This window comes from Lagopus muta, chromosome 12 (assembly GCF_023343835.1).
Source record: "Lagopus muta isolate bLagMut1 chromosome 12, bLagMut1 primary, whole genome shotgun sequence".
NCBI lineage: Eukaryota > Metazoa > Chordata > Aves > Galliformes > Phasianidae > Lagopus > Lagopus muta.
Window position 1 is genome coordinate 9,753,953 of NC_064444.1, and position 27,189 is coordinate 9,781,141.

Here is a 27,189-nt window from a genome sequence, read left to right on the forward strand (position 1 = left end):
CTGGACATGCTTCCTCACCTCTTTCAGACAACGGGGCAAATTCACTGGATTTCAGAGAAAGAAAGGTGGAGAATGACGTACTGGTGAGGTTTGTCTGTATTACTGAGTAATGGAGTAACCCATGCAGTCAAACCACTCTTCTTTTAAGCTTTCTTTACAATAGTACCAAAGCTTATGAAAAAATAAGCTTTTCTGAAATTTGACAAGTCAATATATATATTTGTTAATCCTTAAATACTTTTGGAATTGCACATCAAAATGGGGCTTTAAACCCAATGGTGTGAAATATAGCATTAGAAATCAGTAAGACTTCAGAAAGGTTACTTCTGAAATACGTCTGTGGTCAGGTTGAGGGGCAGTTTTTCTGCTGTGAAGAATAATAGGTCTTTCATCAGTTTCATGAAGCCACATAATCTAGATCAGGCCAAACATCTTAATATAATAAACCACAAAAAATGTGTTTAAACAATAAAACGACCTTATCTATTGTCACAAAAGCCAGCAAGAATCAAGTTAAGAAAGAACCTCATTCTTTGATTGAGTACACCGGGTCAGAGAAATAAGATCCCTAGTATTGTATGATCTATATTGGTGCGTGTCACAGGGTTGTGTCACAGACCTTCTAATTCACCTGTGACACTGGACAAGTCACAGATACACTAATAATGCTACATTAACTCTGGGTCAGATAATCAGGGATGAGCAGTAAGGTTAGAAACAGTTGATTTTCTTTTCTAGATCTCTTTAGTTTGCCTAAGAAGCATTCAGACAACGGATGTCAGAAGTTGAACTCTTAATATGTAAGCATCTTCTCCAGGAAGCACTTGAATACCTGTGCATGGCACCAAAAGTTACAGGTTTAACAAAAAGAAGCGACATTAGTTGTCTAGTCTCTTGCCTTTCCTGGGCACTTCCCATCTTTTTGCTGTTACGCTGTGCAACAGTCATGAGGCAACAAGAACCAACTATTAGCATGTGCCATTTAGGATGGGATTCTAATAGTCCCAGAGAGTGCTGTGGGATCGTGCACTCCTGCTCAGGCTCCACAAGGAAAGCCTGATAGCAGGCCTGTCTCCTGGGTAGCTGGAAACATGGGAGCTCAAGCCTTGCTTCATCGCTAACTGCAAACAACGCAGACACTTCTCATGTCCATGCAGAGGAGACCAAACCATTTCAGAAAGAGAGTTCTTGGACTTCGCAAGTGCAAAATGGCAAAATGAAAGAGTAATCTTGGATAAAATGAGTGCCACTCATAGGTGATCGACCCTTCCAAATGGGAAGGGGCTGGAGGATGGTTTTTAAAAGAAGTGGAGCTGACCTTGGCCTCTGCTAAGTGCTTATAAGTTTCACTGTTATTTATTTTTTTTAATTCTGTATTTTCTTAATTTCAGTCTGAAAACTTGAACATGTTCGGAAACACAATTAATCAGCTCAAGTGTCTTGAAAATAATAATAGTAGTAGTTAGCACAAAATAGTACCCAAGCTTGTTACTTCTAAGCACTGTACTTAGACTCAACTAAATTAAAAAATAGCTGAACCAATATTCTAAGAACAGAGAAAAAAAGTACTTGCCTCTGGGTGATGTCTTCACATGCTTAGCCTTCAGCTTTGAAAGGCTTTCTGTTTTTATGACAGAATTTAAGTATTTGGAATTTAAAATAAACTGACAAGCTACTTTTTTGTACTGCTGTAAGTAGATCTTGTTGCAATAAAGCAATTTCTTACAGTAAACTCTGCCAGAGAGCAGTAGGATACGTCTACATGTTTGTTCGCTGTGGACACGGCTGGTTTCCAAGCAACGCATTAAGATTTAAGTGAACCATTACAAAAAAGTACCCAAATCCTGTAAATACTACCAGTACATACAGAAGGAATGCTTCCCCTTAGTGCTCAGGCTCCCAGTGGATGATTAAAGACCCTTTTTTTAACAGGTCCCAAGCCCCTCTAGTAGGAGCTGAGGTCTTCACTGCCTCATAGGATCTGGACCTGAATCAAATTAAAGCAGCTACATACAAAGCACATTAATCCCTTGTTAGCCACATTGCTGTTGGCTGTACATGAGTACAGTGCACCTGGATGGATAAGGTACATCAGGCTACAGAGCGGAGGTGGGAAATGCTTGTAGTCTGTCCTCTGAGGTACTGAGCTAATTCACTTCCACGTTTCTGTGTCCTCCAGACACCCTGGAAACAAATTTTTATACTTGAGGGGAAGAGAGGAGTTTTTCTGATAACATTTTTATCCAGCTGGTCAGCTGCCTAGAGCAAGCTGATGTATAAAGGCCTCATGAGCACCGTGAAGGCTGCGGATTCTGAAGATGCTTAGTTTTGAGAGGCAGCCATAGCTTTTCGTAATACAGAGTTCATAAGGCAAACAGAAGATTATATAGTAATATTGCTGACTTGTGAGGTCATATTAAGATATCTGGTATTTTCCTTAAATTCCAAGACAGCAGATTTTTAAGAGTTTCCTGAAAAGCTGCCAAGTTTCTAGTTCTCATCAGTAAAATTATCTAAATTTGTTTCTAAAAATACATAAAAGACTTAAATATAAATGAGGTCAAGGTACAAAAAGCACCAATTTCTGAATCCTTTAGGTCAGGAGCACAGTATCATAAGTGATGCTCACAGCAGAATTTGCTAACACAGATTCATGGACAGAATGTAAGTTTGAGCCCCTGACCAATGTCCTATCACAGAGCTGTGAACCCTGCGAGAGCAGCAAACTTTGCTCAGGTCACGTTCACATCTGCATCCAAAACAGCATTTGTGTCAGAGCCCAGGCAGTGGCAGTAGAGATTAAAGAAGATTCCCACTCAGCCTGTTCCTAGCAGAAAGCTGCAGTGATCCCAGCAAGGTAAGCAGGGAGGTGCCACAGTGAGGTGGGGGCGAGGAGCCGATGCTAGCTCCAAGGTTGCTTCCTCTGCTGTGCCATCTAAGAGTTCCTTCTGTGCCCTTGTGTGAGTGTGCCGTGCAACTGATGAACTTCGCTGCCATTTTAGTGCATCTTTCTGATCAGACAAATGATGATACTTCTGTGAGGACAGGAACAGACAGGAAGAGGCTTTCCTGCTGGGCAGCATTTGCTGATCAATTTTCCAGACTGTTCAATTAATCTGTTTGCTATGCTCCAAGCTAAGAATCAAGATTAAAAAAAGTCATCATTTTCCATGACACAAATTACAGTGTGAGGGTCCCTTCCACTGGAATGAGCAGGACTGAGGAGTCCAGGCTGGCAGAAAGCTGTGTTTGTCATCCTGTCCTCAGCTGACCCACTGCATTCCCTGACACAGCTGAACTCTTTGGCTGCTATTACAGCTAGATTGGTGAGCTGTAGAGCAGCATTTTTAAATTGCTTTACTTTTTAGTAAATACTACAAATCATTACAGTTGCAGAGGGCACTGTGGGAGCTGCCCAGAGGCACAGCTGCCTGTGGGATTTCGCAGCTGAGGGACAAGCATTAAACCCAGGGCATGGCTGGTATGTACTCCTCAAGCTGCTGCATGGAAGCCTTGCTGCACCGCCAGTTGCTTCCCTTAAAAATCAGGATTTATCTGATGGCGATCAGGCACACCGCATCCAAGGGAAGACCCCCCACCTCCTGCAGCATGCCTGCAAAGATGTGACAACAGCTCTGCTGCTTTCAGGTTAAACTGCAGGTTGGGTTGCTGAGGTCCAGAGAACATAGAAAACAAAGGTAGGACAGATAACAAGAACTGACACAGCACAAGGCTGCACTACTCATCATGCGCAGTGCTGCACTTTCTTTCCAGGGCAACCCAGGCATTTTAGGAACAGGAGAGGGCTTTCCTCTCCACCTCTCCCAGAGTACAAAGGTAGGCCTGGTGTTCAGTTTCTCTCTGGAAGTTAGCACAAAGGAGCACTTTGCCTCAGGAGCCCTCTACATTCTAAGTGTGCAAGGCAAGCAGCAGATTGAGTTGCAGTGTGGTTGTCAGATTGATGCAGTGCCACCACCACCCCAAGCTGCCTGCAGCTTCCCCTGGAGCACTCATTGCCACCTGGCAGCTCTGCCCTGCCGGCAGCACTGCTCAGGTACAGGAACAGGAAAGGGTAAGTGAAGTGTGAAGCCCAAAGGTGGCTGGTTCAACATGGACACGCAGCCCTACCATCACACACGCTGCTTTTGGGGTGGTGGCAATCTGGAGCTCCTCCGTGTCACTCCTTTGAGAAAATCCCCAGGAAAATGCCTCCTGCTTCCCAGGAGAAGAATTTTCTCAGCATTTCTCCGTTATCTGTGGTGAGCATTGCAGCACACAGATGAGGGCACAGGAGGCTGAGATTTGCTCTCCAGGGTAATGAAATGCAGCCCACATATCCCAGCACTGGCAAGAGAAGAGCAGAACAAGTCAGAAGTTAAGGAAGTAGAGAAATCAGACCAAGTACAAGAGTCAGAACAGAGGAGCAGGAAATAAAGCAGTGGACTGTGCGCTTGAAAAGAGCAGACAGAGCCTGCAGCCGGTGAAAGGATTAGCAGAATAAAAGGAGTTCTCAATTCAGAACAACAAAAATCCTATCATACGGGCTGCAACGTCTCCTTTGATATAAGCACATTACAGCAGCATTACTTGAATCAGAATAAAGCCACGCACAAGCAGCCCACCCATCTTTTCTATCTCACCTGCTTCAAAGATGCCACATTCCAGCCCCACCTCACTACTTAGCAACTGCAGTGCAGATCAGCCCTGAAAACCTGTGCAGGGGCAGGTACATGTTTCCTGCTGACCTGGGCCATGCAACTCTGAGCTGTTTGTAAGTATGGGCAATAAATTAATTGATCCTGTCCAGTGGATGCCCATGTGCATACTCAGGAGAGATTCCTAATGATGTTTGCCAGGAGAGAACAGGATCGGGGGATTTGCATTTGGCTGTAAGCACTGCATTGATTAGAACACACCTCACATCTTCTGCAGTGAGGTCAGTCAGTACTGATGTGCCCTGCAAGTACCCAACACCAGCAGTGTCAGCTCCTGGGACACCATTCAGGTGGCAGGTCACTTTGCCATGACCGTGTTAACAAAGCTGCTCTAAAAGCTTGCTCTATGAAGTTTCTCCCTATTTAACCCCCTTCTTTATGAGAAAATGCACAGATTATTGCTAATTTTACAAAGAGAAAAGTGTGTTCTTATTCACAAAGGCAGAAATTTTAACCTGATTGGTTTTAAGCCATTGAGTACCTTGGCAGAGGTTGGACTGTCAGCACATTGAGCATGGTCAGCCTTGTACAGCATGCAGCAGTGTTTGAGTAAGCAGAAAAGCACTGCAGCCCATAACTGTACCTTGCAGGTTTAGGAAATGTTGCTTTTCTCTAAGGCTGCATTCCAGTGCTAGAAGAAATTCTAAGCTAATCATCTCTGTGAAACAGTTTATCCAGCATAAACTGGGGCCAAACGTGCAGCTTGCTGCTTTTAAAGAACTTTTCCAGCAGCCCCTGAACCATGGAAGGTCCTGGGAAGCTCCAGGCTGTTCCTAGCTCCTTTCCAGTGCGTAGGGAGAGGCAGTACTGCCATGCACAGCTGCTCACTGACTGCTCTGAGGGTTGAAGGTGGGAGTTCTCACTGAATTGCTTTGATTGCATTTCTCTAGATTATGAATTCCCTAATTGCGACACAGCCACCTAACGCACACCCAAACCATCACAGTGCTGTCTGCACACACAGGTAGCACCCACTGCTATTTCCGCTCATCATCTTTGCAACTTAATCAGTCTCACACTTGCTTAGAATACCAAAGACAAGATATTTCCTCTCAAGGGAAAGATCCCTGCAATCACCTTGCAAACAGCAGCCAGGAACAAGCAAGCTGAGGTTGTGACTGCTGCAATAGCGATACCCACTGACACGCAGCTGTTCCTCTGCATGCAGTGTGCTGGTGTTGTGGCTTAAGGGGTCCCCGCTCTTTGCTGAGCTTTCTGTTGTAGGAACAACCTTCCTCAGGTCCATGCAGGCTGGACACGCATATTGGTGCTAAAAAGGCAAGTACCTTTGCCCAGGGAGGTGGTGGAGTCACCAACCTGGAGGTGTTCAAGGAATGTTTGGACATGGTGTTGAGGGACATGGCTTAGTGAGAACTAATTGATGATAGGTGGGTGGTTGGAGTGGATGATCTTGTCGGTCTTTTCCAACCTTGGCGATTCTGTGATCGTCCTTATAGGTCTGAGACAAGTTAAAGAAAACGCCTTTGTCAATATTTTAAGTAGCCTAGTTTTAAAAATCTTTAGAGTTGGGTGTAACATAATCAGATTAGGAATTCTTAATGCAGCAAAATCCACTTGGAATGCTGGAATTGCAGGTTGTGGTGATTGGTCATGTTCTTACTTGCTAAGAATTTTAGCATAAATATTTGAACTGGAGTCAGATTTTTAGATCATTTCATTTTTTAAATACTGATCCCTGCAGATATTAAATCACCACTGTTATTTCTATGGCCATTTTTCATTTTGTTCCTTTACGAGCACATTAGCTGAGGAGCCATAATTCATTTTCCACTATTACAGCAGTTAAATCTTTTCCTCACACATGAAATTAAGCAGTTATTAGTTTAATGCCAAGCTCTGTTGATTCTTTTATTCTTCATCCATTCTTCATTAAGAGTTTTCTGCATACCATTTAAAGAAGTTCAAGACCATCAAATGAACTACCGCAAACATTGCCACGTCACCTCAGTTTGTGCTCAACTAGAGCTCAGAGCAAGGCACACGCGAGCATTTGCTGCTTTTAATTCTGTGCCGTCCCTGTATTTTAGTAACTTTCTGAGCCTGAATGTTCTGTCCATCCAGAATCACTTATTCTTTGCTTTCACAGCAGGAGAGCACAACCTCTGGAGTTACAGCTGCACCTGTGGTACCATGCTGGAGGTCAGCAGCACCCTGTGTGCAGCCATCCCTTACCTGTCCCAGCATGGTGACGCAGCCATCCTGTACCAGGCCTGGAGCTCAGCAGGGCCCACAGAGCTGTGGCACAGTCCCAGCTTAGCGCCAGCGCAGCCAGCTGTGCTGTCACCTCTTGGCTGCTCACATTGGTGTGTCGTATCCTGAGGTCACAGATAGACAGTGACAAGCCAAGCCACTTTTTAGTGTCCTCAATTATGAATGTTTAACTCCTGAAAGCCAATTAGCAGCTAATAGCTGGACTGAAGGCTGCTTAGTGTAGCACTTTTCTGCTAACTAAATAACTCACGATGGGATATAGCATCATCATTGCTGATATCATCCACCTCAGATTTCATTTGGATTTAATACGCTTGCAAAGCCTGATTCCTTTCATCTAAGCTCTTTTTTTTTTTTCTCCTTCTTATCTGAACAGTAATCTCAAGTCTTTGCCTTCCTGGTCAAGATACCCAGACCCACATATTCAGACCACCTGATAAAGCTGTGCCATGCTGGGGCCCACACCAAACACTGCAACTTCCTGATGTGACAAACAGCACTTGCTGGAAGCCTGAGTCCAGGCAGGTTTCTGCTTTGGGCTGTGCGTGGCTTTTCAGAAATCCTGCCTACCACAACCCCTCAGTGAACAAGTCACAAAGTGATTTATCTGACTGAGGGAAAAAAAAAAGAAAGCACTAAAGTCCTTTTTTCCTTGATAATATTTCACTTTTTAGATGAAAGAACTGCTTATCCAAATTTCTAGTTGATATTACAGACCCATTCAGAATTTCAGATATATAACATGGAGCTGTAATGGAAAGCATAGGCAGTAAAAAGACCTGAGTGATATTTTCTTTGCTAACCACACAGGAAATTGCTGTTTTTATCAGGACTAAGGTCTCTGCATACAGCCAGTAAGCCCTTTCCTAAGGAACTGCCGAATACTTTCAGCAGGCTTAGAGATCCATTATTTTTACAGCCTGCATGGATTGTGTGCTGCAGATAAATAGAAGGCACCCTAAGGACTTTGCTCTCAAAGTGATGGCACAAAGTATTGCCAGACCCCTGCATTTTCTCACAAACACTGTCATATTTAGTGCTTTCTTTCCACATGCAGTTCTTGAAATATTTTCATGAGAATTCAGCTTTTGTTTAAAAAAATGAGTTTCAACCCCCACATTTGCATTGAAAAACACCAAATCCTGACCCCAAATGCACTCCCAGTAGTTCGAAAGCCAGAGGCATGCTACAAGCATCGGCTTTTCCAGCAATGTCCCATGCCCTGATGCCTGCCAGTCCTGCAGTTCCAGAACACACACATCTGCACGGGGTGCATGCCCACACGCAGCGCCTACACTGCACAACAGACTGCTCTGAGGAGTGCCTCCCAGGGCCAGATCTCAGCACCTGAACTACAAGCACAAACAAAGCCATGTATTTTCAGAGGAAGGACTGGAGGACGGGCTCTTCTGCATTCTCTTCAGTAAAAGATCTGGAGGAGGAGTTGCTTCCTGAGTTCAGTGGAGATGGAGCACGGATGACAGCAGAGGGACTGAGCTGCTTCCAAGCTACTGGCAAGCTTTAGTTCCTTCTGTGTGGCACTGCAGCAGCAGGCTGTAGTGCAGTGCCCAGAAATCAGCATCCAACAAAGAAGGGATGCCCTCCAGACGCTTGGAGGAATATTACCTAAAATCACAGGGCATCGTGAAACCCTAGCACTAATGCTATCCACCAAGGAGCAATTCCTTTCAGTGGTTTGGAGAACCCAGCACTATCCCCCCCAGCACGCCGAGCTGCAGCGCGTACAGTTCACGACCATGCTACAATGGTGGTTTTGTTTCCATCAGTTCTGCGCTGGGCTCGGTGTCACCAGCAAGCGTCCTCGGTCACAGCCCGCCTGGGCTGTGAATGCCACTCACAAAGCACAGGCTGAGCTGCCAGCTTGGGCAGAGCTCCCCAGCAGCAGGTTGCAGCACTGCATACAAAGTGCATCTGGGAAAAGACTGCTCAATATTTTTTTAAAAGCATGAATTCCTACATTATGGGACCTTTTTGTTCTCCTTTTTCTTCTGCATCCTATTACCTCTTCATAGTCAGCCGCAGCACTATGCGTTCTTTCCTATACACAGCGTCTCAGTTAGTCAGCTCTTGTATCTGTGTTGTTGCCTTTTCTTCTTTCCTTTCACAAAGACTCTTTAAGGGATGTTATTCCACAAGAACATCAGTTTTTGTTTAAGAGGGATATTCCTAACCCTCTGGGGCGTTTTAGAAAAATCTTCTTAATTTGAAACATAAAGCCTTGAAAAAAAAAGAAAAATACAAGATTTGGGAGTGAAGTGAAATAGCCTGAAATAGAACGTAGCAGTACTACAGAACCCAGTGCTGGATTGAAGATAGCTCCTGCTCTGCCAAAAACTGAGATATGTTTAAGGTTAGGAACTTGTGTAAGGCCTGCCATGGCATCACATGGAGCTGGAGCCTGGGGGAGCAGGCTTGTGCTGGCACATGGAGATGAAGGCAGTATGCTTGGGGTGTGCAGCAACACAAGTGTGTATCCACCTCCTTTGCCCAAGGAGTTGTGCTCTGTGTGAACACATCATTGAAGGCTCCATCTGGAGGTGGAGGATATTGTCCACATAGAAAGCTCTTAATTCAGCCTCTGGAACTGAGCTGGTGGTTCTTGCAGTAGCTTAGCTCCTCTTTGTTGGGGTTGATCACAAGGCAGTGTGATTTCCAACAGGAATTTTTATATGCTTTTTTAAGATCGAGAGAGCCATGGAATGAATACATGTAATTTAAGTATTAGTTTCCTCTAGGTGTGAATAGGTAGTTTTGTTGCAAGAAACTAATAAACTGAAACAAATTATCCCCAACCCCACAAGCACAGCAATGCAACTCCTGCGCTGCACAGCCAGTTTCATTCCTGCCGTGGAGTTACTCCCCAAATTCTCTTCAATTCTTGCTGAACAAATTTTGCTTAGAAATACCTCTTTGTGGATAAAGCATTTGTCTTACTATTAAATCTTCCATCCTACTACATGAAACCTCCTCAAAATTCTACTTCTCATCAGGCAGTTCCTGACACTTCCTTGAGCATTTCCCCATCTCCACCATATCTATTTTTAAACACATCCTACACTGAGCAAAGTGAAGGTGCTTCCCAGGCACATTGCCACAGCCATGACACATTTCCATATGAACATTTTTGTTGTCAGAAGGGTGTAGCACTTCCACTCCTGCTGATATGACTTTCACACATGTTGCATGAGCAAAATAGGAAATCCATAAGGAGCTTAGAACTGAGTTTTGCCTTATACTCATTCAAGAAGTAAGTTAGACTTTAAAAACAACAAACTACTTAATTCAACCAAAAGACATCTGTGAATGTTTGCATGAAAGAGCCTCCAGAAGCCTGCCAGTTCCTTCTCATCCTGCTCCTGCAATAGCTACACCAGAAGGCGTTAACCTCGAATAGGTCACATTTGGCAACTTGCAGCATAGCGTAGCGCTGCACAAGGAGGGCTGCACTGGCAGCCCAGCATGGCAGGAGGGCAGCGCTTGAGGCCATGCTGTGCCACACACTGCTCCTCCCCACAGCCACCTGAGGCCGGGCAGCAGCTCTCTGCCACCCTGTGCTCACAGTGCTGAGTGATGCCCACTCCTTGAGATGGAAACATAAAGCACACACAGAATCGGGGCTTTAGTTAAGTCAAGGCCAAATACGTACGTCTGAAGGCACACCAAGCCACCAACCTTCTGGCTAAGCATTAGCCTGCCTGTTATTACACCACACCAGGCTGCTGCCCCTTGTCTCTGTGGCTGCACCTCACCAACACTCACCTCTTTCTCCTGGGCCTGGCATCCAATGACACTGCCACTGATTGCATCTCCCCCACCCTCCAGCCCATCACAGATCTTACTGCACCCAAGCAACTGAGAAGATGGAGGGAACCCGACACAAAGGCAGCCTGAAACTGCCCCAGCACTCAGGTGCCTCAGATAGCAGAAAGTTTTCTCTATTTCTTTCCATTGCTATTTTGGGGGATACCATGTTGTAGTGGAATTTTCTCCTTTCTACACGAAGTGACACAAGGACAAGGTGACAAATTACATGTGGATGTGGCAGCTCTTGCATGGAGCCAGCTGAAGGGCAGGCACTCGCATCTGCTGATGGCTGCTGAGCAGCAAAGCAAAGCCAAAGTATGCATGGGCTCTGGGCAGCAGGACTGACATGGAGGCCCAGCTGGAGTTGTTCAGCCTTCATACAGCTTCTGTGAGCTCAGCACCAAGGCTGCCAGAGCAGCATGTTGTCCTGTTCCAAGGGGGGAGTTAAAGCTTACTAGCCCTACAGTGCTACTGTGCTTTACAGGCAGGGCTCTCTCCCCCTGTTATTTACACAGAAGTTAAATTTGGACATCCTCTTGCTCGGCCATGAGAGCAGCTTGCTGCAAGAGGAAGCAGCTGACCTGGCCTCTCACCTTTCCTTCTGCCTTGTTCCCAGCCCGCCACATCCTCCTGCCTTCCTCCCACTGCTGTCCTTGCTCTCTGGAGGGGAAGGCAGGAAGAACATAGGCAGGAAGAGCTGGGTGTTGCATTTCCCTCATACATCTCCCTGCTCCTTCCCGGGCTGTCCTATCTGCCCCCATCTCTCTGTACACAACCCATGGCACAAAGGGGCAGACCTGCATCTCAACCCCTCCCTGGAGCACAGTGGGGGGATTCACTTGGCTGTGTAAATCAAAGTTTGGTAACATTTCGTGTATTTCTTCAAGGGGTAACTGCAACTATCAGCTTTCATCTAAAGAGAAGGTGATTGTGGTCTTCCTCTGTCCACAAAAGGACTCTTTTATGAGTCCTCAGAGCTTAATGATTAAAATGAAAAGTTGAAAAGTTTGGTCAGCATCACTTTTTAAAGTGATTTTGCAACTTGTAGAGTGTCTGCACTAGTTTCTTTAATCTGCACCACTGTTTCCTTATTGCTGTGCTGGGACAATGCTCCTTCCAGCTGCCTGGGAGCATTTTGTAACTGCATTCAATTACAACATTGAAAAGAGAAGCACAAGAAGCAGTGCCCTTCCACAAGCTGACACCTCAGCTGATAGGAAAGGCACAGCAAGTGTCCAGCAGCATCATCCCAAGAATATATCTTAGGTGATTTGTGCATTACTGCAGTTGGATTCTCTGGTGCACTGTTTCAGGGCTACACTGACACTTTAATACCCAAGGAATGGTTTACCTGTGGTGAAACCCTCACACAACAGCAGCTCTTTGCCCCTGGAAGCCTGAAGCCCTCTGGGTTCTCCAGGAGGACTATGCTGGCTGCAGAGCTCCCAGCAGCTGCACCCCCCTCCCACTCTTTCCAGGAAGCAGCCATCTGCTTATCAGTGGCAGGAGATGTCTATTTTCTATCCTAATTTCATTTCAAACCACAGATAGAGTGTCTGCCTCAGCACACTGTCCAAACCCACGGCTACATACAAGCACAACGAGCTAGGAGAGCTGCACTCTCTGAAACTGCTTGCAGAAATGCAAGGAGAAAACTGAAGCCAAACACAGCAAAATTTGGAATAGCTGGGTGCACTTATGGAGTGCACTATCCACTGCGAGCCGAGAACCACTTATAAAGCAGAGAGGAGGAAGCAAACTTAGCAGGCTCCAGCCAGAACTCTCTCAGCTCACAATTGACCACACAGAACTAGAAGGACAGAGCCCACATTGTCCCACGTTGCACCACCAGATCCCCTGAAAATCTGAGAGCAATGTCAATACAGCATGTGTGCTGCAAATACAAAATGTCAATAGATTTGTAATGTTTCCAGACTTCTAAGTGACTTTCCCAAGCACAATCTTCAATCTTGGCCCCTAAATTATGGATAACCCAACTTTTTTTTTTTTTTTTTTAATTAAATCTCTGAACTCCCATCTTTAACTCTCATCTTAAAATCTTTATCACAGACATGCTTTAACTCCTTTCAATCAAACAATTGGTCATGAGAAGTGACAGCAGGCAGCTCTTCAAGCAGCCCAAACTCACACCACAAAACCACAAGTTCTAAACACAGATGTTCAACAGATCCTTGAAGTGCTTCACCAGATCCGAGTGCTCAACCTGCTTGATTTCCACTCAATGATGACTTTTTCCCTGGGGCTTAATCAGATGAAACACAAGCAAGCAAAACCTGGTGAGGAGGGGCTGGCACAGGGCAGGGGCCCAGGCTGGATTTGTTTGCTTTTAAAAAGTAAAGTTAATTTCTCATTCACTTATCTCACTGCAAATTTTCTGTCTCTTTCAGGTAACATCATTGGTTCTGGGATCTTTATATCACCGAAAGGAGTTTTGGAGCACACTGGCTCGGTGGGACTGGCTCTCATTATTTGGGTGCTCGGCGGCGGGGTTGCTGCCCTGGGTTCTCTGTGTTATGCTGAGCTGGGAGTGACCATCCCCAAATCAGGAGGGGACTATTCCTACGTCACAGAGATCTTTGGTGGGTTAGCTGGGTAAGTACACATGTCCTCAGAGTCATTGGAATACAAGCTTACATTCAGTACTTAGTGAGGAAAAGACAGCCGACTTAGAAGAAACAGAATATTCATAAATAATCTGCTTTTGCAAAGTCACCCCTTCTGCTCTCACTCAAAATACTAAATTGCCCCTTTGCAGCACTCCCAGTTCTGCCTTCAGACTGCAGGATGCTTTCACTTTCCTCTCCAACTCAATAAAAATCAGTGGCACGTCCACATGACATTCATGCATGCAAGCAGTATGGCAGCACAGAGTATTTGAGGGATGCCAGTCTGGAGCTGCTCCCCCTAACCCAAAGCCCTCCATTAATTACTGGTGCAGAAGGCAGCAAATATTTCTATGGCATTATGCTGCAAGACCTTCCTGCAGCAGAATACAGAAAGTTGCTTGGGGAAGAAGTCTGCCCACAGAAGCATCCCAGGCACAGGTGCCAGCTTCCTCAGCTGCAGCTGTACAAAGCAACCAGCCCATGTACATGCAATGGAGGGATGCAGAAGAGAAATCAGGAAATGGCTTCTCTTCAAATATGCAGCTCAGAGTAGCTAAGGGAAGAAGGGAGAAGTGAGGTCATCTTTTATATTTTACTATGTGTTTCATTGTATATTCAACAACCAAATTTGATTCCCCACCTGTACTCACAGCTTGGCAGAGGAGCACCAGAACCTTGTTTCCAGTTCATTAATTTGCGAGCAAAGAGTCCATGCAGTGTGTAGGTGCCTTGTTTACAAAAAAATAAATACAATAACTGCATCTGAAATGGTTCTGCAGAAGGGATGCAGCTGCAGCACCTGCTTCTGGGGCAGGACGGCAGCTCGGGGGCAGCATGGCCCTTGAGTAACAGGAAAGTCCAGGAACACTTTTGGGAGAACAGAATGAAGACCCAGAGGCAATGAGAAAGAGTCAAAACACAGCGGGGCTGCCCTCAGGGGTTATGGCCAGCCTTCCAAAGGGACTGTCCAGGGAGGAGACAAGGCAAGGGAGGACTATTCTCACAGCAGGCCTCGGCTGCTGCCAGGCTTTCTGCTTTTAGTTTCTGTTAGAAGTCATCTTGTTCCTAAATAGCACTTGTACATGAGCAAACGAGGAGCAGGGAACCCTCCACACGCTGTGCTGCTGCTGGAGCAGCGTGACTGAGCACAGTTCATTTACACACATATATATTTACAGGCTTTTACAGGTCATAAAAATAACTCCACCCAAAGTAGTAAATAAGCTTAATACATATCTCAGCAGAAGAAAACAAATACATCAAGCTACATGGAAAACCCACTGCTGTATTTCTGATAAATACAACCAGTATAGCTTTTACGAGTGCTGCTTGATAACTGAATAAATGTCCTTACTTATAGTCCTTACTATCAAATCACTATGTGTTGAAGTCAGCAAAGAACTCTACCCCAAAGCTTTGATAAATATTGATTCAAACTGCAAGTAAAACTTCCTGTATTTCTTTCGTTGTTGCCAAAATTTAAAGTTTCCAAGCAACTTAGGATAATATTAATAATGATCAAACTACCTCAAGCTCTCATAAGCCTACTCAGCTTCTGTGATCAGATGGTATGAATAACAGTTTCCATTTCAAGTACAGTACACTTTGACTTCATTTTCACTGGCTGCTCTGATTCCATATTTTATATTTAATGTGACATCATTTGGGGAGCACAAGCACATCCCAAATACGTATTTGAAAGCCTGGTTGCACAGGACTCTGTTGGAAATCCAGATCAACCTATGCTGCCTTTCCACAAGTAAGACAGTTAGAATGCAGAAATGTCTGCATAAAATCCAGGTTTTGTTGCAGGAGTGGCGTTCACATGCAAGTGCAAACCACATCTTCCTAAAAGCAGAAAATCCCACAACAGATTGACACTTATTCCGGAGTGTTAGTAAAATGAGGGGAAAAAAATCTAGAAACATTGTGTAATACACATCCAAACTGATGGGAGGACAGTCATTAAGTTCAGTAGTCACTGCTCAGACTGAAGGCGCAGCACAGCAGAGGCCCTCAGATTGCACAGCAGCTCACAGCAGAGCAGGACTGGCTCGGAGATGCAAGGCAGGAGCTGCTCACCAGCCAGCGGCTGCACACAGCAGCTCGGATTTCCCATGCAAACTGAAGCACTCCAACTTCCTGAGCACCAACAGTAGAATCACAAGAACAGCTACATCTGCCTTTTCCTGTGCATTCAGCTCTTGGGCCTTTTTCTAAAGACCTGGCAGCTCGTCAGTCAGCAGGGAGAGAAGACAGAACTTCTCAGGTTCTCAGAGTGCAGTAAATGAGTAATTAGTAAAGCTCATCAGAAAGGGTTCAGCCCCCACACCTGCAGGTGTGAGAACACAGTCCTGGGGAGCAGTAATTCCACCCTCTCCATTTGAACATCCTGGCCAGGTCACCCTGCAGGTGCCATGGCATTTCCTGGCCCGAAATGGGCTTTGTGCTCCCAGCCCTCTGTGTGCCCTCGGGGATTGCCCTGACAGAAGCACAGCTTGCAAGCCAGCTCCTCAGGCTGGGTGCACTTTGCTGGTGAGGGCATCCAGCAGTTAGGGCTGAGACCTCCTGCAGACAAAACTGTGGTATTTCATTACAGCAGATCTGAAAGAGATGTTTTTTGCTGGGGATATGCTGTTCTTAATTGTTCCTGTGCAATAATCAACTAAAAGGTGGTACTTGAAAAGCAGCAGTTACTTAGTGGGCCCAGAGGGTTGGGTAATGCATCAGGACCCGTTCCTGCCCATCAGCCATAGCACACAGCACGTCCTGCCACACAGCACAAGGGCAGACATCCCCAGACAGATGGACATGCCATGCCAGCAGGCACCTGGGGTGAGCCATAAAAGCAAGGCAAGGGCACAGCAGTGCTGCCCCAGCACCAGTGTGATCTGAGCAACCAGCAACAATAGCTCTTTCTCACAATTAGGCTTTGTGCAAGATGTACCTAAAAATAAGACAACATGGGGCCTACACGCTACCTAACTAACAGGCTTCCTTTTATTTTAATACTATCTCTTCTCAGCCCCCTGTTTGACAGCGTGACTTTGTGACCCTCTGCTAAAATTCTGCGTTTAGTTTAATTGGTGTTACCAGCCCTGCATGTATTTCAATTCAGCATGAAACAAATTGACTGTCAGAAATCTGTTGAATTATTCACAATCCCATTAAACCATATTCTAGCAGCTACCAACTTTAATGCACTTTATATTGCAACATAGAAGCAAGTGCCAATTTCGCCTGAAATACTGTTTTCAGAGTCATTCTTCCCACTGAATATTTTTAATTGGATTCATTTCTCTGGTCTACACAAAGCACATGGGAGAAGACAGAAGTTGAGGAACCAGGGGGTTCTGCACAGAAAACCCATCACCTGTGTGGACGTGGCTCTGCCCAGCCAGCTGCAGGCAGTGCCCCAGGGGAACACACAGCTGGGCTTCGTTGCAGGGCAATCACACTGACCTCACACTCACCCAGCACCCCCAGAACGATTGCACAAATGACCATATTGGCCTTTAAGACTTATTGAGTCTCCAGTGAAGTAACACAGCAGGTCCCTGGGCTGTCCCCAATGTCCAGCGGGGTGAGCAGGATCTGTGGAGCAGCCCCAGACCAGAAACATCACCTTCAGCATAGCATGGCCAAGTCAGTTACTAGAGAAAACCACTCTGAGCCATGACAGAAAGCATTAAGAACAAAAAAGGAGTCTCATGCACACACACACTGGGTTTTAACAAACAGTAGTGATATTTGGGGAACGTTTGCACCACAGCAATATTTAGTGAATTAACTCCCTGTAGTTAATAAGAAAAGGAAAGCATCAGATTGCCCCATACTTCTCAGAAACAACAAGGCAAGGCAAAGGAGGTATTGAGAAGCACTCACCACCATGGCCAAGGAGCACCAAGAGCAGTGCTAGCATCCATGGCAGCTGCACCAGGGAGGACATCCCAGCCCTGCTGAATTTAAGGGGCTGGCAGCAGGCAGGCAGGCATGCTGGGAGCGGGCAGCCCACTTAAGGGAGCACACAGCATAATCCAGAAATTACACTGTTTTATTTGGAAATGTCATTTCTGACACTGGCTAAAGCAGAGTACACCCAGTGTTTGTAATCCTTACTCTTTGATAATTTCTAAACTGCATTTCACTTAGAAATGTTTAAATTGAAATCCAGATTGTGCTTGGGAACATGGGAAAAGGGGTAAGGAGAAGTAAAAGTGGGTGACTGCTGACTATGAGTGAGATTACAGCAGTCGACCCCAATGTCTTGGACATTTTCCAAAGTGCAGCACAGCTGATTGTGTGTTACTCTCCTCCAGCACACCTAGCCCAGCTTTCTTGTGCTTTTTCTTGTGTTCTCAGGTTTCTGCTGCTCTGGAGTGCAGTGCTTATCATGTACCCTACAAGTCTGGCTGTCATCTCACTGACCTTCTCAAACTATGTCCTGCAGCCCGTGTTCCCTAACTGTATTCCCCCCTATAATGCCTCTAGGATCCTCTCCATGGTGTGTTTACGTGAGTATTTGCTTCTCGTGCACACAAAGCTTGCCTCATTTTGCAAAGGATCACTCAGCAAGGCTGGGCTGATGGCCCCAGAACACAAGAGGCAGGCAGGAGTGTGCCCTGCACACTGGGGTGGCCAGTCCCTCCCTGCCTGCCTGCAGGGAGCACAGCAGGCTGCAGCTCATCCCTGGGCAGCAGTGGCAGATGAGCTCACCCACAGCAGGTTTCCCACTGCTGCCTGAAGCCCTCTTCATCTTTTAATTCTCAAATGCAGGCATGTAGGAAGTGCATACCACCACTGGCTTTGCATTCATTACTTACAGAGCTGGTGGGACTGGAGCAGAGCCATGGGGAAAGAAGACATTCTCTGTGTCCCATAAGGAGGCTGAAACCCCAGTTCAGGTAGCAGATTGAGCTCTGAACAGGCACAGCCCTTCAAGCTGGACAAGCCAGGCAGCAGAGCCCCAAGAAGGAGAGCTATGATAGATGCTCCTCTGCAGCTGGGCACCTCATAGGGCAAGGCCAGTCCCCTCTTGTCTTCGATTATGGCCACGCGGGAACTATGCAGCGGTCAATGTTTTATAGTGCTGTGTGTGTTCTTAAATAAACATAATTTCATTTCACTGAATTCAGTCTTTTGCTCTCCAGTACTCCTGACCTGGGTGAACAGCTCCAGCGTTCGATGGGCAACACGCATTCAGGATATATTTACAGCAGGAAAACTCTTAGCCTTGGCCCTTATCATTACTGTGGGCTTCATACAGATCTTTAAAGGTACTCTGTGAGACAGCTCCAACACGGGTATGGTACTGTTGCTACACTTGCTTCTCTTACCCTCCTTACAAAGCAACCCAAAGGGACTGCAGGGCTGTGGAGCAGTCTCTGTGCTGCTGATTGGGCTCTGGTTGCTGCAAGTGCTCTTGGGCTGGAAGGAGCTGGAGAGTGACATCCCACACAGCAGCTGTGTGTCCTGGTGGAAAAGCATTTGTCTCGAGTGCTGCTGAGGGATCTATTCCAGGCACAGATGCACTGGAGGTTTATCCTCTGTGTGACAGCTGTACATGGAGTCATGAAAATGATGGCACTACAGAGAAATGAGCTGTATCTTCCCTAAACATATTCCTTTCTGTCCTGCGTTGTTGGTTTTGATAAAGGAGAAGTGCATCTGAAGGTATTTTAGAGTGATTACAGAAAATTTATGACTCGTTGCATGGTCTTTAAATTTTAAAGTACTTTGAGTGCAAACTGATAAGCAGTGCTGGGCCCCATTCAGGAAGATGCCAAATTCATTTTGGGCACAATCCGGTTTCCTATGTCCTAAAAGTCACTTGTAAGATTGAGAACTACAAAATACCGCCTTCTCAAGATGTAAAAATGTCTGACTGAATCACCAACTTAATGGAAAGCAGAGAGCACAAAAGGCTCGTGACATTTTTATCATGTCTATGATGAGTCATGCAAAGAAAGATGAAATAGGGCATTTAGAGAGCAGGACTATTTCTCAGTGATAACAGTTCCACAGTCTTGATAAATCTTCCAGCCCCATAGATATTTTCCCGGTAGTCCTACTAAACAAAACCAAGTTCTTGCAAAAGTAGACAGCATTAGGAACAGACAGGAGTTTGCCCCATTGCAGAGCCGCCCACCAGCAGTGTGTACAGAAAGGCAGGTAGCAGTATGTCGCAGCAGCGGTGCCAGCACTGTGACAATTAGATGTAGAGCAATGACTGTGTGTGCAGAGCCCACTGCCTCCCCAGGACACCCTGCCACACAGAGCACCATGAGTGCAGTGCCAGCCCGAGCTGACCTGGGGGATACAAAGAGCACAGAGTCTCAAACCCAATCAAGCAATGAAAAAAAGGGAAAAAAACCACCAAAATTTCACCTATTTCCTGGTGTCTCTGGTGGGCAGCACTTCCCTCAGGGGAAGGCGTAAACTCTTGCTTGTGCTTTCTGTGCAGGAAACTATGAAGAGCTGACACCGAGCAAAGCGTTCAATTTTTGGATGACTCCATCCGTGGGGCATTTAGCATTAGCTTTCCTTCAAGGGTCATTTGCATTTAGCGGCTGGAACTTCTTGAACTATGTAACAGAAGAGTTGGTTGATCCCCGCAGGCAAGTATCCCTTTTCACATCATCCACTTTTTTTTTTTGAAGTGCTGAGACATTCAAGCCACGTGATAACATAATTCATCTAATAAGCTGCAGCGATATCATGACATGTCCTATAGGACTGGTGTGGCTAAAGGAGAGGTTTTTTGTTTGGAATGCAAACAGGCTAGTTAACGAAACACCATGCTGAAATTAGGAACAGACTGTACAAATTATCAATTCAATTCCAACGACCTATGGACAAAGCAATGTCATTGTGGCCCTGACCAAACATACAGTGCATCCCTAGCAAAAAATCAGCCGATGAGACGCCCCACACGTATCTATAGGGAGAATCACTGTCTCTTGTTAGAAAAATGTTGGGTTCTACTGCAAGTCACTTTGCTTTTTCACCCAAAGGGGACATTATACAAAGACCTGAATGAGAAGATGGGAAGGCACCTGACCCACAGGCAGCACTCCCTGCCCTGCACCTGTACCATAGTGCAGCTGCACGACCTACCCCAGGAGTGCCCCGTGTCAGCTCTCTGGGGGCTGTGTGTGTGGGAAGGAGGTTTGAAATGACCTCGCACTGACAGGCGGGGGGAGCCAGAGGGAGAGCAATTCTACTTTAATAAAGCAAAGCTCAAACTTTTCAAAATTTCTGAGATGATAAAGAGGAATGATGGATGCTGAGAGCAGCTCTTGGAGCGTATTTGTGGGCATGCCACGCACACAGCAGTTAAACAAGGAGAAGTTCAACGCTTGCACAGCCTGGCTGGGAGTGAATGAAAGCTGCTGTCTCACGAGCAGCCCTGTGGAGGCCTTCACACCATTGAGTGGGAAAGCGCACGCCCAGGACCTTGGCAGGAATAGAGAAAGATCAGCAATGTGCTCCCTCCAAAAACAGCAGCACTGTCATGGGTCACCACAATTTCAAACCAGAACAATGAAAAGTTATGACTTCTATAAGGCAAATATGGCCTCAGTTGAGAAGTAAAAAGGAAAGGGAGGGAATAGACTTAAATATTATTATTTTTGCAGCCTCTAAAGGGAAAATAGAATATAAAAAACTGATTTGGTAACAAAAAAAAAAAAAACTTCCAATTTTTACTAAATCCAATCAGGATCACAAAGATTAAAGTACTTTTCTTCTGTTTGTTTTTTAACTTCTTCCAAATGTGACACAGAGACAAAAATGCATTACTGCATTAGATAGAGATTTGTTCAGCTGCCCACCTCTAAAGAGGGCCCTGAACTGGCAACTGAGTAAAATATTCACTCCTGGAAGGTACCACAGCATTGCAGCAGATGAACCTGCGCAGCTGGTTGAGTGCCCCAGGCTGTTATTGTGCTCTCGCTGTGTATGACTGTAAATTCTTATCTACCCTCCTAATTCTTTTATTAGGAACCTACCTCGTGCCATATTCATATCCATCCCATTGGTGACATTTGTGTATACGTTCACCAACATTGCATATTTCACTGCCATGTCACCCCAAGAGCTCTTGTCCTCCAACGCTGTGGCGGTAGTAAGTAAACCATTCCCTGGATGTCTAAAATACACTTTGATTTCAGTTCTGTGCTTTGCAGTGTATTTCAGTTTCTCTGCCTTCTGTTGCTTTAGACATTTGGTGAAAAGTTACTGGGCTATTTTTCCTGGGTTATGCCAGTCTCAGTGGCCCTATCTACATTTGGAGGAATAAATGGATACCTTTTTACCTCATCAAGGTTAGATGGAGTACAATTTTATGAACATTATCTAATTTGGGGAGGGGCTGTTTTAATTTGATTTGCTAAAGAAATGCTAGCTAGACATTTTGGATGTTATAGCATGGTGAGATCATTGTTGGGCACATTGGATACATTCAGTTATGAACTGCTCTTTTTCAATCAGCAAATGTAATATTGAATCACAGAATCTCTTGCAAAACAATCCTTATGAGCTACTAAAAGCATCTGCAGATGTGAAATAACTTGCAGTAAGAGCCAAACACGGCTTTAGTATGGAACCAAAGCAATTTTACATCAATAACGTTCCAGTAGCTACAAGCAAAAGTATGCTGGAAAAAGATTTGCAGGGCCGGTTCAGTTCCCAGTTACAGGCATCACTCCCGCAATGAAGAAGCTCCTTCCAGGCAAGATGCTTTGTGTGCACACTGATGATAGCAGGACCAGGATCTTCAAAGTCTGTTTGTATTAATTGACCTTTCTGAACACCATTTAAAAGTTATGAATTTTTTTTAGAGGAAAAAATCCAACTCTGAAGTACCTTGGGAAAATTATTTATCTGAGCACTTCCACAATTATCATGGGATACAAGTCTGAATGCATGTAAAAGTGAAATCTTAAGGCACATGAAACCTTAACCAATGCCCTTTTGAGGCTGGAAATATTATCTGTGAGATTTTTGGTGCCTTAGCGACACATGGCTGATCATCTCACGGCTTCCCTGTTCATGGATAAGCAGGCAATGCTGCTGGCAGATGGGGACTGGCAGACTTCAGTTCTCATCCTCAGAGATAATTGGGCAACTTAGATCAGGTGATTTCACAGGTGACATTAGCCATTAAAGGCCTCCTACGTGGAATGATTTAGATGAAACAACTTACACCAAGTTATTCACAAATCTCTAGTGGAAGTGAGAGCCACGCTATGGTCTCCTCAGCTTCAAACCAGCAGCCAGAGAGCAGCTTCCTTCTACTCCAAAACCCATGAGAGCAGTTGAGATTAGAGACATTGTACAGCTAGATATTGAAAAAGCTGTTTTATGTGCAGTGGATTAGTGCTCCTATTCTCATTTGCAGGTTATGTTTCTCTGGTGCCCGAGAAGGCCACTTGCCAAGCTTGCTTGCCATGATCCACGTGAAATACTGCACACCCATCCCTGCCCTGCTCGTCTGTGTAAGTTCTGTTGTCCCTGCCCCATTGTTCATCCAAGAAGAGTAGAAACTGCTCTGAATGTTGGAAGGTTTTGGCTGGTTAGGCTGCTGTTTTCCTGCAGGAAGATCTTTTTCTTTTTCTTAGACGTTGTGAATTTCCACGATACTAATGACTGATGGAAGTCGTTATTTGAAACAAATACCCAGTTTTAGCAAGAATAGAGTTTATGAATATGTGATGAACAGAATACAAGATGTTTTGTGGCAAAGAAGATATTAAAAAGCAAAATGACCCTCGGTGCCGCAGTCGCTGAGTGCACAGCCCAAGCAGGGGAATTCTCCCAAGGGCATCTGCTCAAAAAGTTGGCTGCATCAAAGCCAACTGCAGATTTGCCACTAATTTCAAAACAATGAGGATTTGATGCAAGATGCACTAAGATGCACGTTTGCATGACTCTCCTGGCTCTAACAGCAATTCTGGCACAATACACCCAGACATAATTTCATCAGATAAGCCTTCTGCACATTCCACTTTCTGGACAAAATACCTGCACAACTGAGGCTTATGGCATTCCCAGGGCTCAGTGCCTGACCACAAATATCTCGTTCACTGCCTGTACAGGATCTGGGGGCAAACCCCACAGCCCATCTGTTCTGCCTTGAGCAAACAGAAGGCGCTGGCTCCATCCCAGCCTCACGCCAGGCAGCTGAACTCTGCTGATGCTGACGAAGCAGAACTTCTTTGTCCTTAGAAATACATCAGCTCAACCAGCATACTGAGTTTCTGTGCTGTTTCACTGTGAAATAGCCATACCACAAGTAGGCTGCCTGCACCAAGCAGGCCTGATAAATCAGGCATATGTCAGCCTCTCTCTCAGTCTGCTCCAAACATTTCCCTTAAATTACAGTGCAAATTACAGAACCAACACTGCATATCAATTCATCATTTGAAGGTACTTCAATGCAGCTCAGAGTACATCAAATGCTGCAATGAAATATTAATTCCTTAACAAATAGAAATGTAAAAATAATGTAGTGTAGGCAGCTACAATAGCAAATGAAGTCAGACCTCAGGCAAATCCTAATTAATACATCAGGTTCTCTTTTCTTTTTCAGTGAATTTCACCTAGTTTTTTCATGCAGAAAGCTTTCTTTGTACACAGAGAAAGACCTTTTTAGCATCATCAGTGAGACCTGTATTTTTACTAATCCTTCCAAAAATGAAGGGTCCAAGCTAAATGCAAAATAAACAGACTGGGTTTTTTGCAAGACAGTGAAGTGACAGGCTCTCCTGCCCACTGTGTGTCAGGCTGCCGTCAGGCATAGTAATCAGGGGAGGAAACACACACTCCTCTGCAGCCCAGTACCACTCAGAAATTACACCATTTGGCAAGCAGCTCTGACACGCTCATGTCACCTACACAAGAAACATCATCGCCCCAAGCGCCTTCAGTGCAAAACCTGTTAGTGGCAGATGTGTGTCTGCCAGCATGCACCTTCCAGAGGAAAGTAGGAAACATGTTACGCCACATTGGTATAGAAACACTGCCCTATTTTAAATGAATTTTATAGTGAGACAGCTCAATATGCTGAAATCACCTCCAACTCCACATAGCTTTGAGGATTTTAACAGAGGAATGGAGAGTCCAAAGGGTCATTTGATTGTGATGGTGCGTAATTACTGCTACCAGTGGGTACAGAACTCCTCCCTCCCTAGAGACCTTCGCTATTAAAACGGCTAATTAAGGAAAAAGAAGACATAAGCAAAAAGAGCCTGAAGTAACATGCAGCCAAATCCTGAAAGCTCTCTAAAGGGATCCGGACATTGCATTTCCCCCAGGCTTTGGCCACCAGCAGACAATGTTTGCAGGGTGAATATGCAGTGCGAGGTGGGGTTCATGCCTGGGATACCAATGGGCAGGTGGGGCAGGATCTGAGAAGCAACACCATGAACCCTGAACAAGCTCTCCCAACTTCACAGAGTTATTCGGAAATAAAGTACAAACAAAAGTAGACATGTAAATTTCCACCATCTGTCTGCCAGTTTCTAACACAAGTAATGCTCAAGAGATTAATGATGTCAGTCATCTGCAGCATGAGCCGTGGGCCACTGGGAGGAAAGGGCAAAGCTTTTATTCTTTATAATACATACAGGACACCTGCAATAAGGTAAAGCACTGATCACAGACTATTAGCCTACAAGAAAACCCTCTTGTCTCATAATAGACAACTTTCTCTTTGCCAGAAGTCCTCATTGTAGGGTCCAAACGGTTTTAAAACAGAATTTGGTGGAGTGCAGCCATTGAAAGCAGGTACAGAAGTGTCCAGCTCAGGCAGCACAGTAGGACAATAAGCAACAAGAGTTAAGCTTAAACTGCTTTTCGCTTTTTTGCTTGTTTTTATTGCTTTTAAGCTACCTTGTTAGTAATAATTCACATCAGATCACCTTTCTTTCTTTACAGTGTCTGGCCACTCTTATCATCATGCTTGTCGGAGACACGTACACACTAATCAACTATGTGTCATTTATTAACTACCTCTGCTATGGAGTGACAATTATAGGCCTGATCGTGTTACGCTGGAAGAAACCCAAAATCTTCAGACCTATTAAGGTGAAAATATTAAAGCTAAATCTCTTGGCTGCAATACAAAAGGCATGGGAGGAACCAAAGAAAACCCTGTGTCCTCCAGTTGTTTTTTTTTTTTCTTTTTGAAGATCAGTTCATTTTCAGATGTAATGCTGAAGTTTCAGTTTCAAACCATGCCCCAAAGCACCACTAGTGTAAAAACGGGATACAAAGGCTTCCAAAAACAAACTTGCTAGTTGGGCAACTGACAGTGGCAGAAGGAAGGGGACACAACCCATGAGGCTCTCGATGCCACAGCTCTTGTTGCCGGCCCAGCACTGCCCTCACTCTGCAGTCATGCTCTGCTCTGCTCTCTCCCTCCAGGTGAACCTCCTCATTCCCATCACTTACCTGGCATTTTGGGCATTTCTGCTGGTCTTCAGCCTATACTCCGAGCCAGTTGTCTGTGGAGTCGGACTCATTATCATTTTAACTGGAGTGCCCGTGTTTTTTCTTGGAGTCTACTGGAGAAATAAACCAAAGTGTGTAAATAGGCTAATAGGTAAGCACTGCTGATTTGGTGCACTTTTCGGGCCTACTGCTCATGGCCTGCAGATCTCAGCCCCCCCCCCAGTGCCGAGACCCCAGCAAGCTCAACCACCGCTGGCATGCACAGCCTTCAGACCCCCACACAAAGCAGGCCAGGTGCTGCTTATGGATGGAAATACTTCAGTTTTAAATTAGAAGGAATGGCGAGCCACCAGGCAGACAGGCACATTGCAGGTGAGCCCCGGACAGGAGGTAATAGATGTATTTTTGTGGCTGTTTGTGCAGGTAACTGCTTTCTTCATCACTTGCCATATTCACCTTCACTTGTGCCCCTGTGCATGCCCCAGCTCACTCACCACAGCCTCAGTGACAAAGCAGATGCACAAGAGTATCACTTTAAGCACATAAAGACCAAACAAACCAAACAAAAAGAATAATAAATGACAGAACTCTGCCTGTCCCTCACCCTGCTCTCATCCCAGCAGCACTGCAGAACCCCTGTATGGCATGATGAATTATTTCTCACTCAAATAACAAGAAAGCCTTGCTTTTTCCCTCACATCACAGTGCACACACTGCTTGTGATTGGGCTGTGCTTGGCTTGCAGCTGTTCTGTGGTGAGGACTTTCCCTGAGCAGGCGCAGCTGCCTGCCGCCGGCTCCCTCAGCCTCACTGCGACCACCGGGCACTGGCACGACCTCAGGGATGGCCCAGCGGGCCTCTGAGCAGCACAAAGGGCTCTTCGCAGTAAAGGGACATTCCTAAAGGCGCCTAATTTTAATCCACCTGCGTTTTGCAAACACCAGTGGTCACCTCACTAGAGATAAAAGCAGCCAAAGGGAAGGAGGGCGGTGCGGAGAGGCCAAGAGCTCTGTGGGGAAGATGGCCGCCGGGTCACGCACTGCGTCACACAGCGCTCGAGCGCCATGCCGAGCGCAGCCCGTGCTAACCGCACACTTGCTCCCTGCAGAGTCGGTGACGTGCTGGGGACAGAAGCTGTGTTTTGTGGTGTACCCCCAGGGTGGGGCGGCCGAGGAGCCTGCTGCCCACTGCCACCTGCCCGCCAGCGACAAGTCCCCGAGGAAATAGCGGAGCAGCCTCTGGGGCTTCTTGTTTACACGCCCATTTTTGCAAAAAGATTTTCTGGGATTTAAAAAAAAAAAAAAAAAAAGCCTTAGAGAATAGTGAGCTACACACTT

General features: G+C 45.6%; 1 protein-coding gene across 1 annotated transcript in view; it reads left to right on the top strand.

Annotated features, from left to right (window-relative positions):
- The window catches only part of SLC7A10 (solute carrier family 7 member 10), a 33,411-nt gene extending 6,222 nt beyond the window's left edge, over window positions 1–27,189 (top strand). Inside the window, exons 3-12 of the mRNA XM_048959050.1 lie at window positions 13,181–13,385; window positions 17,762–17,913; window positions 18,550–18,675; window positions 19,863–20,016; window positions 21,401–21,524; window positions 21,620–21,723; window positions 22,800–22,896; window positions 25,337–25,486; window positions 25,826–26,003; window positions 26,961–27,189. Coding sequence (XP_048815007.1) covers window positions 13,181–13,385; window positions 17,762–17,913; window positions 18,550–18,675; window positions 19,863–20,016; window positions 21,401–21,524; window positions 21,620–21,723; window positions 22,800–22,896; window positions 25,337–25,486; window positions 25,826–26,003; window positions 26,961–27,079 — 1,409 coding nt within the window. The 3' untranslated portion in view covers window positions 27,080–27,189. The remainder of the gene's footprint in view (window positions 1–13,180; window positions 13,386–17,761; window positions 17,914–18,549; window positions 18,676–19,862; window positions 20,017–21,400; window positions 21,525–21,619; window positions 21,724–22,799; window positions 22,897–25,336; window positions 25,487–25,825; window positions 26,004–26,960) is intronic.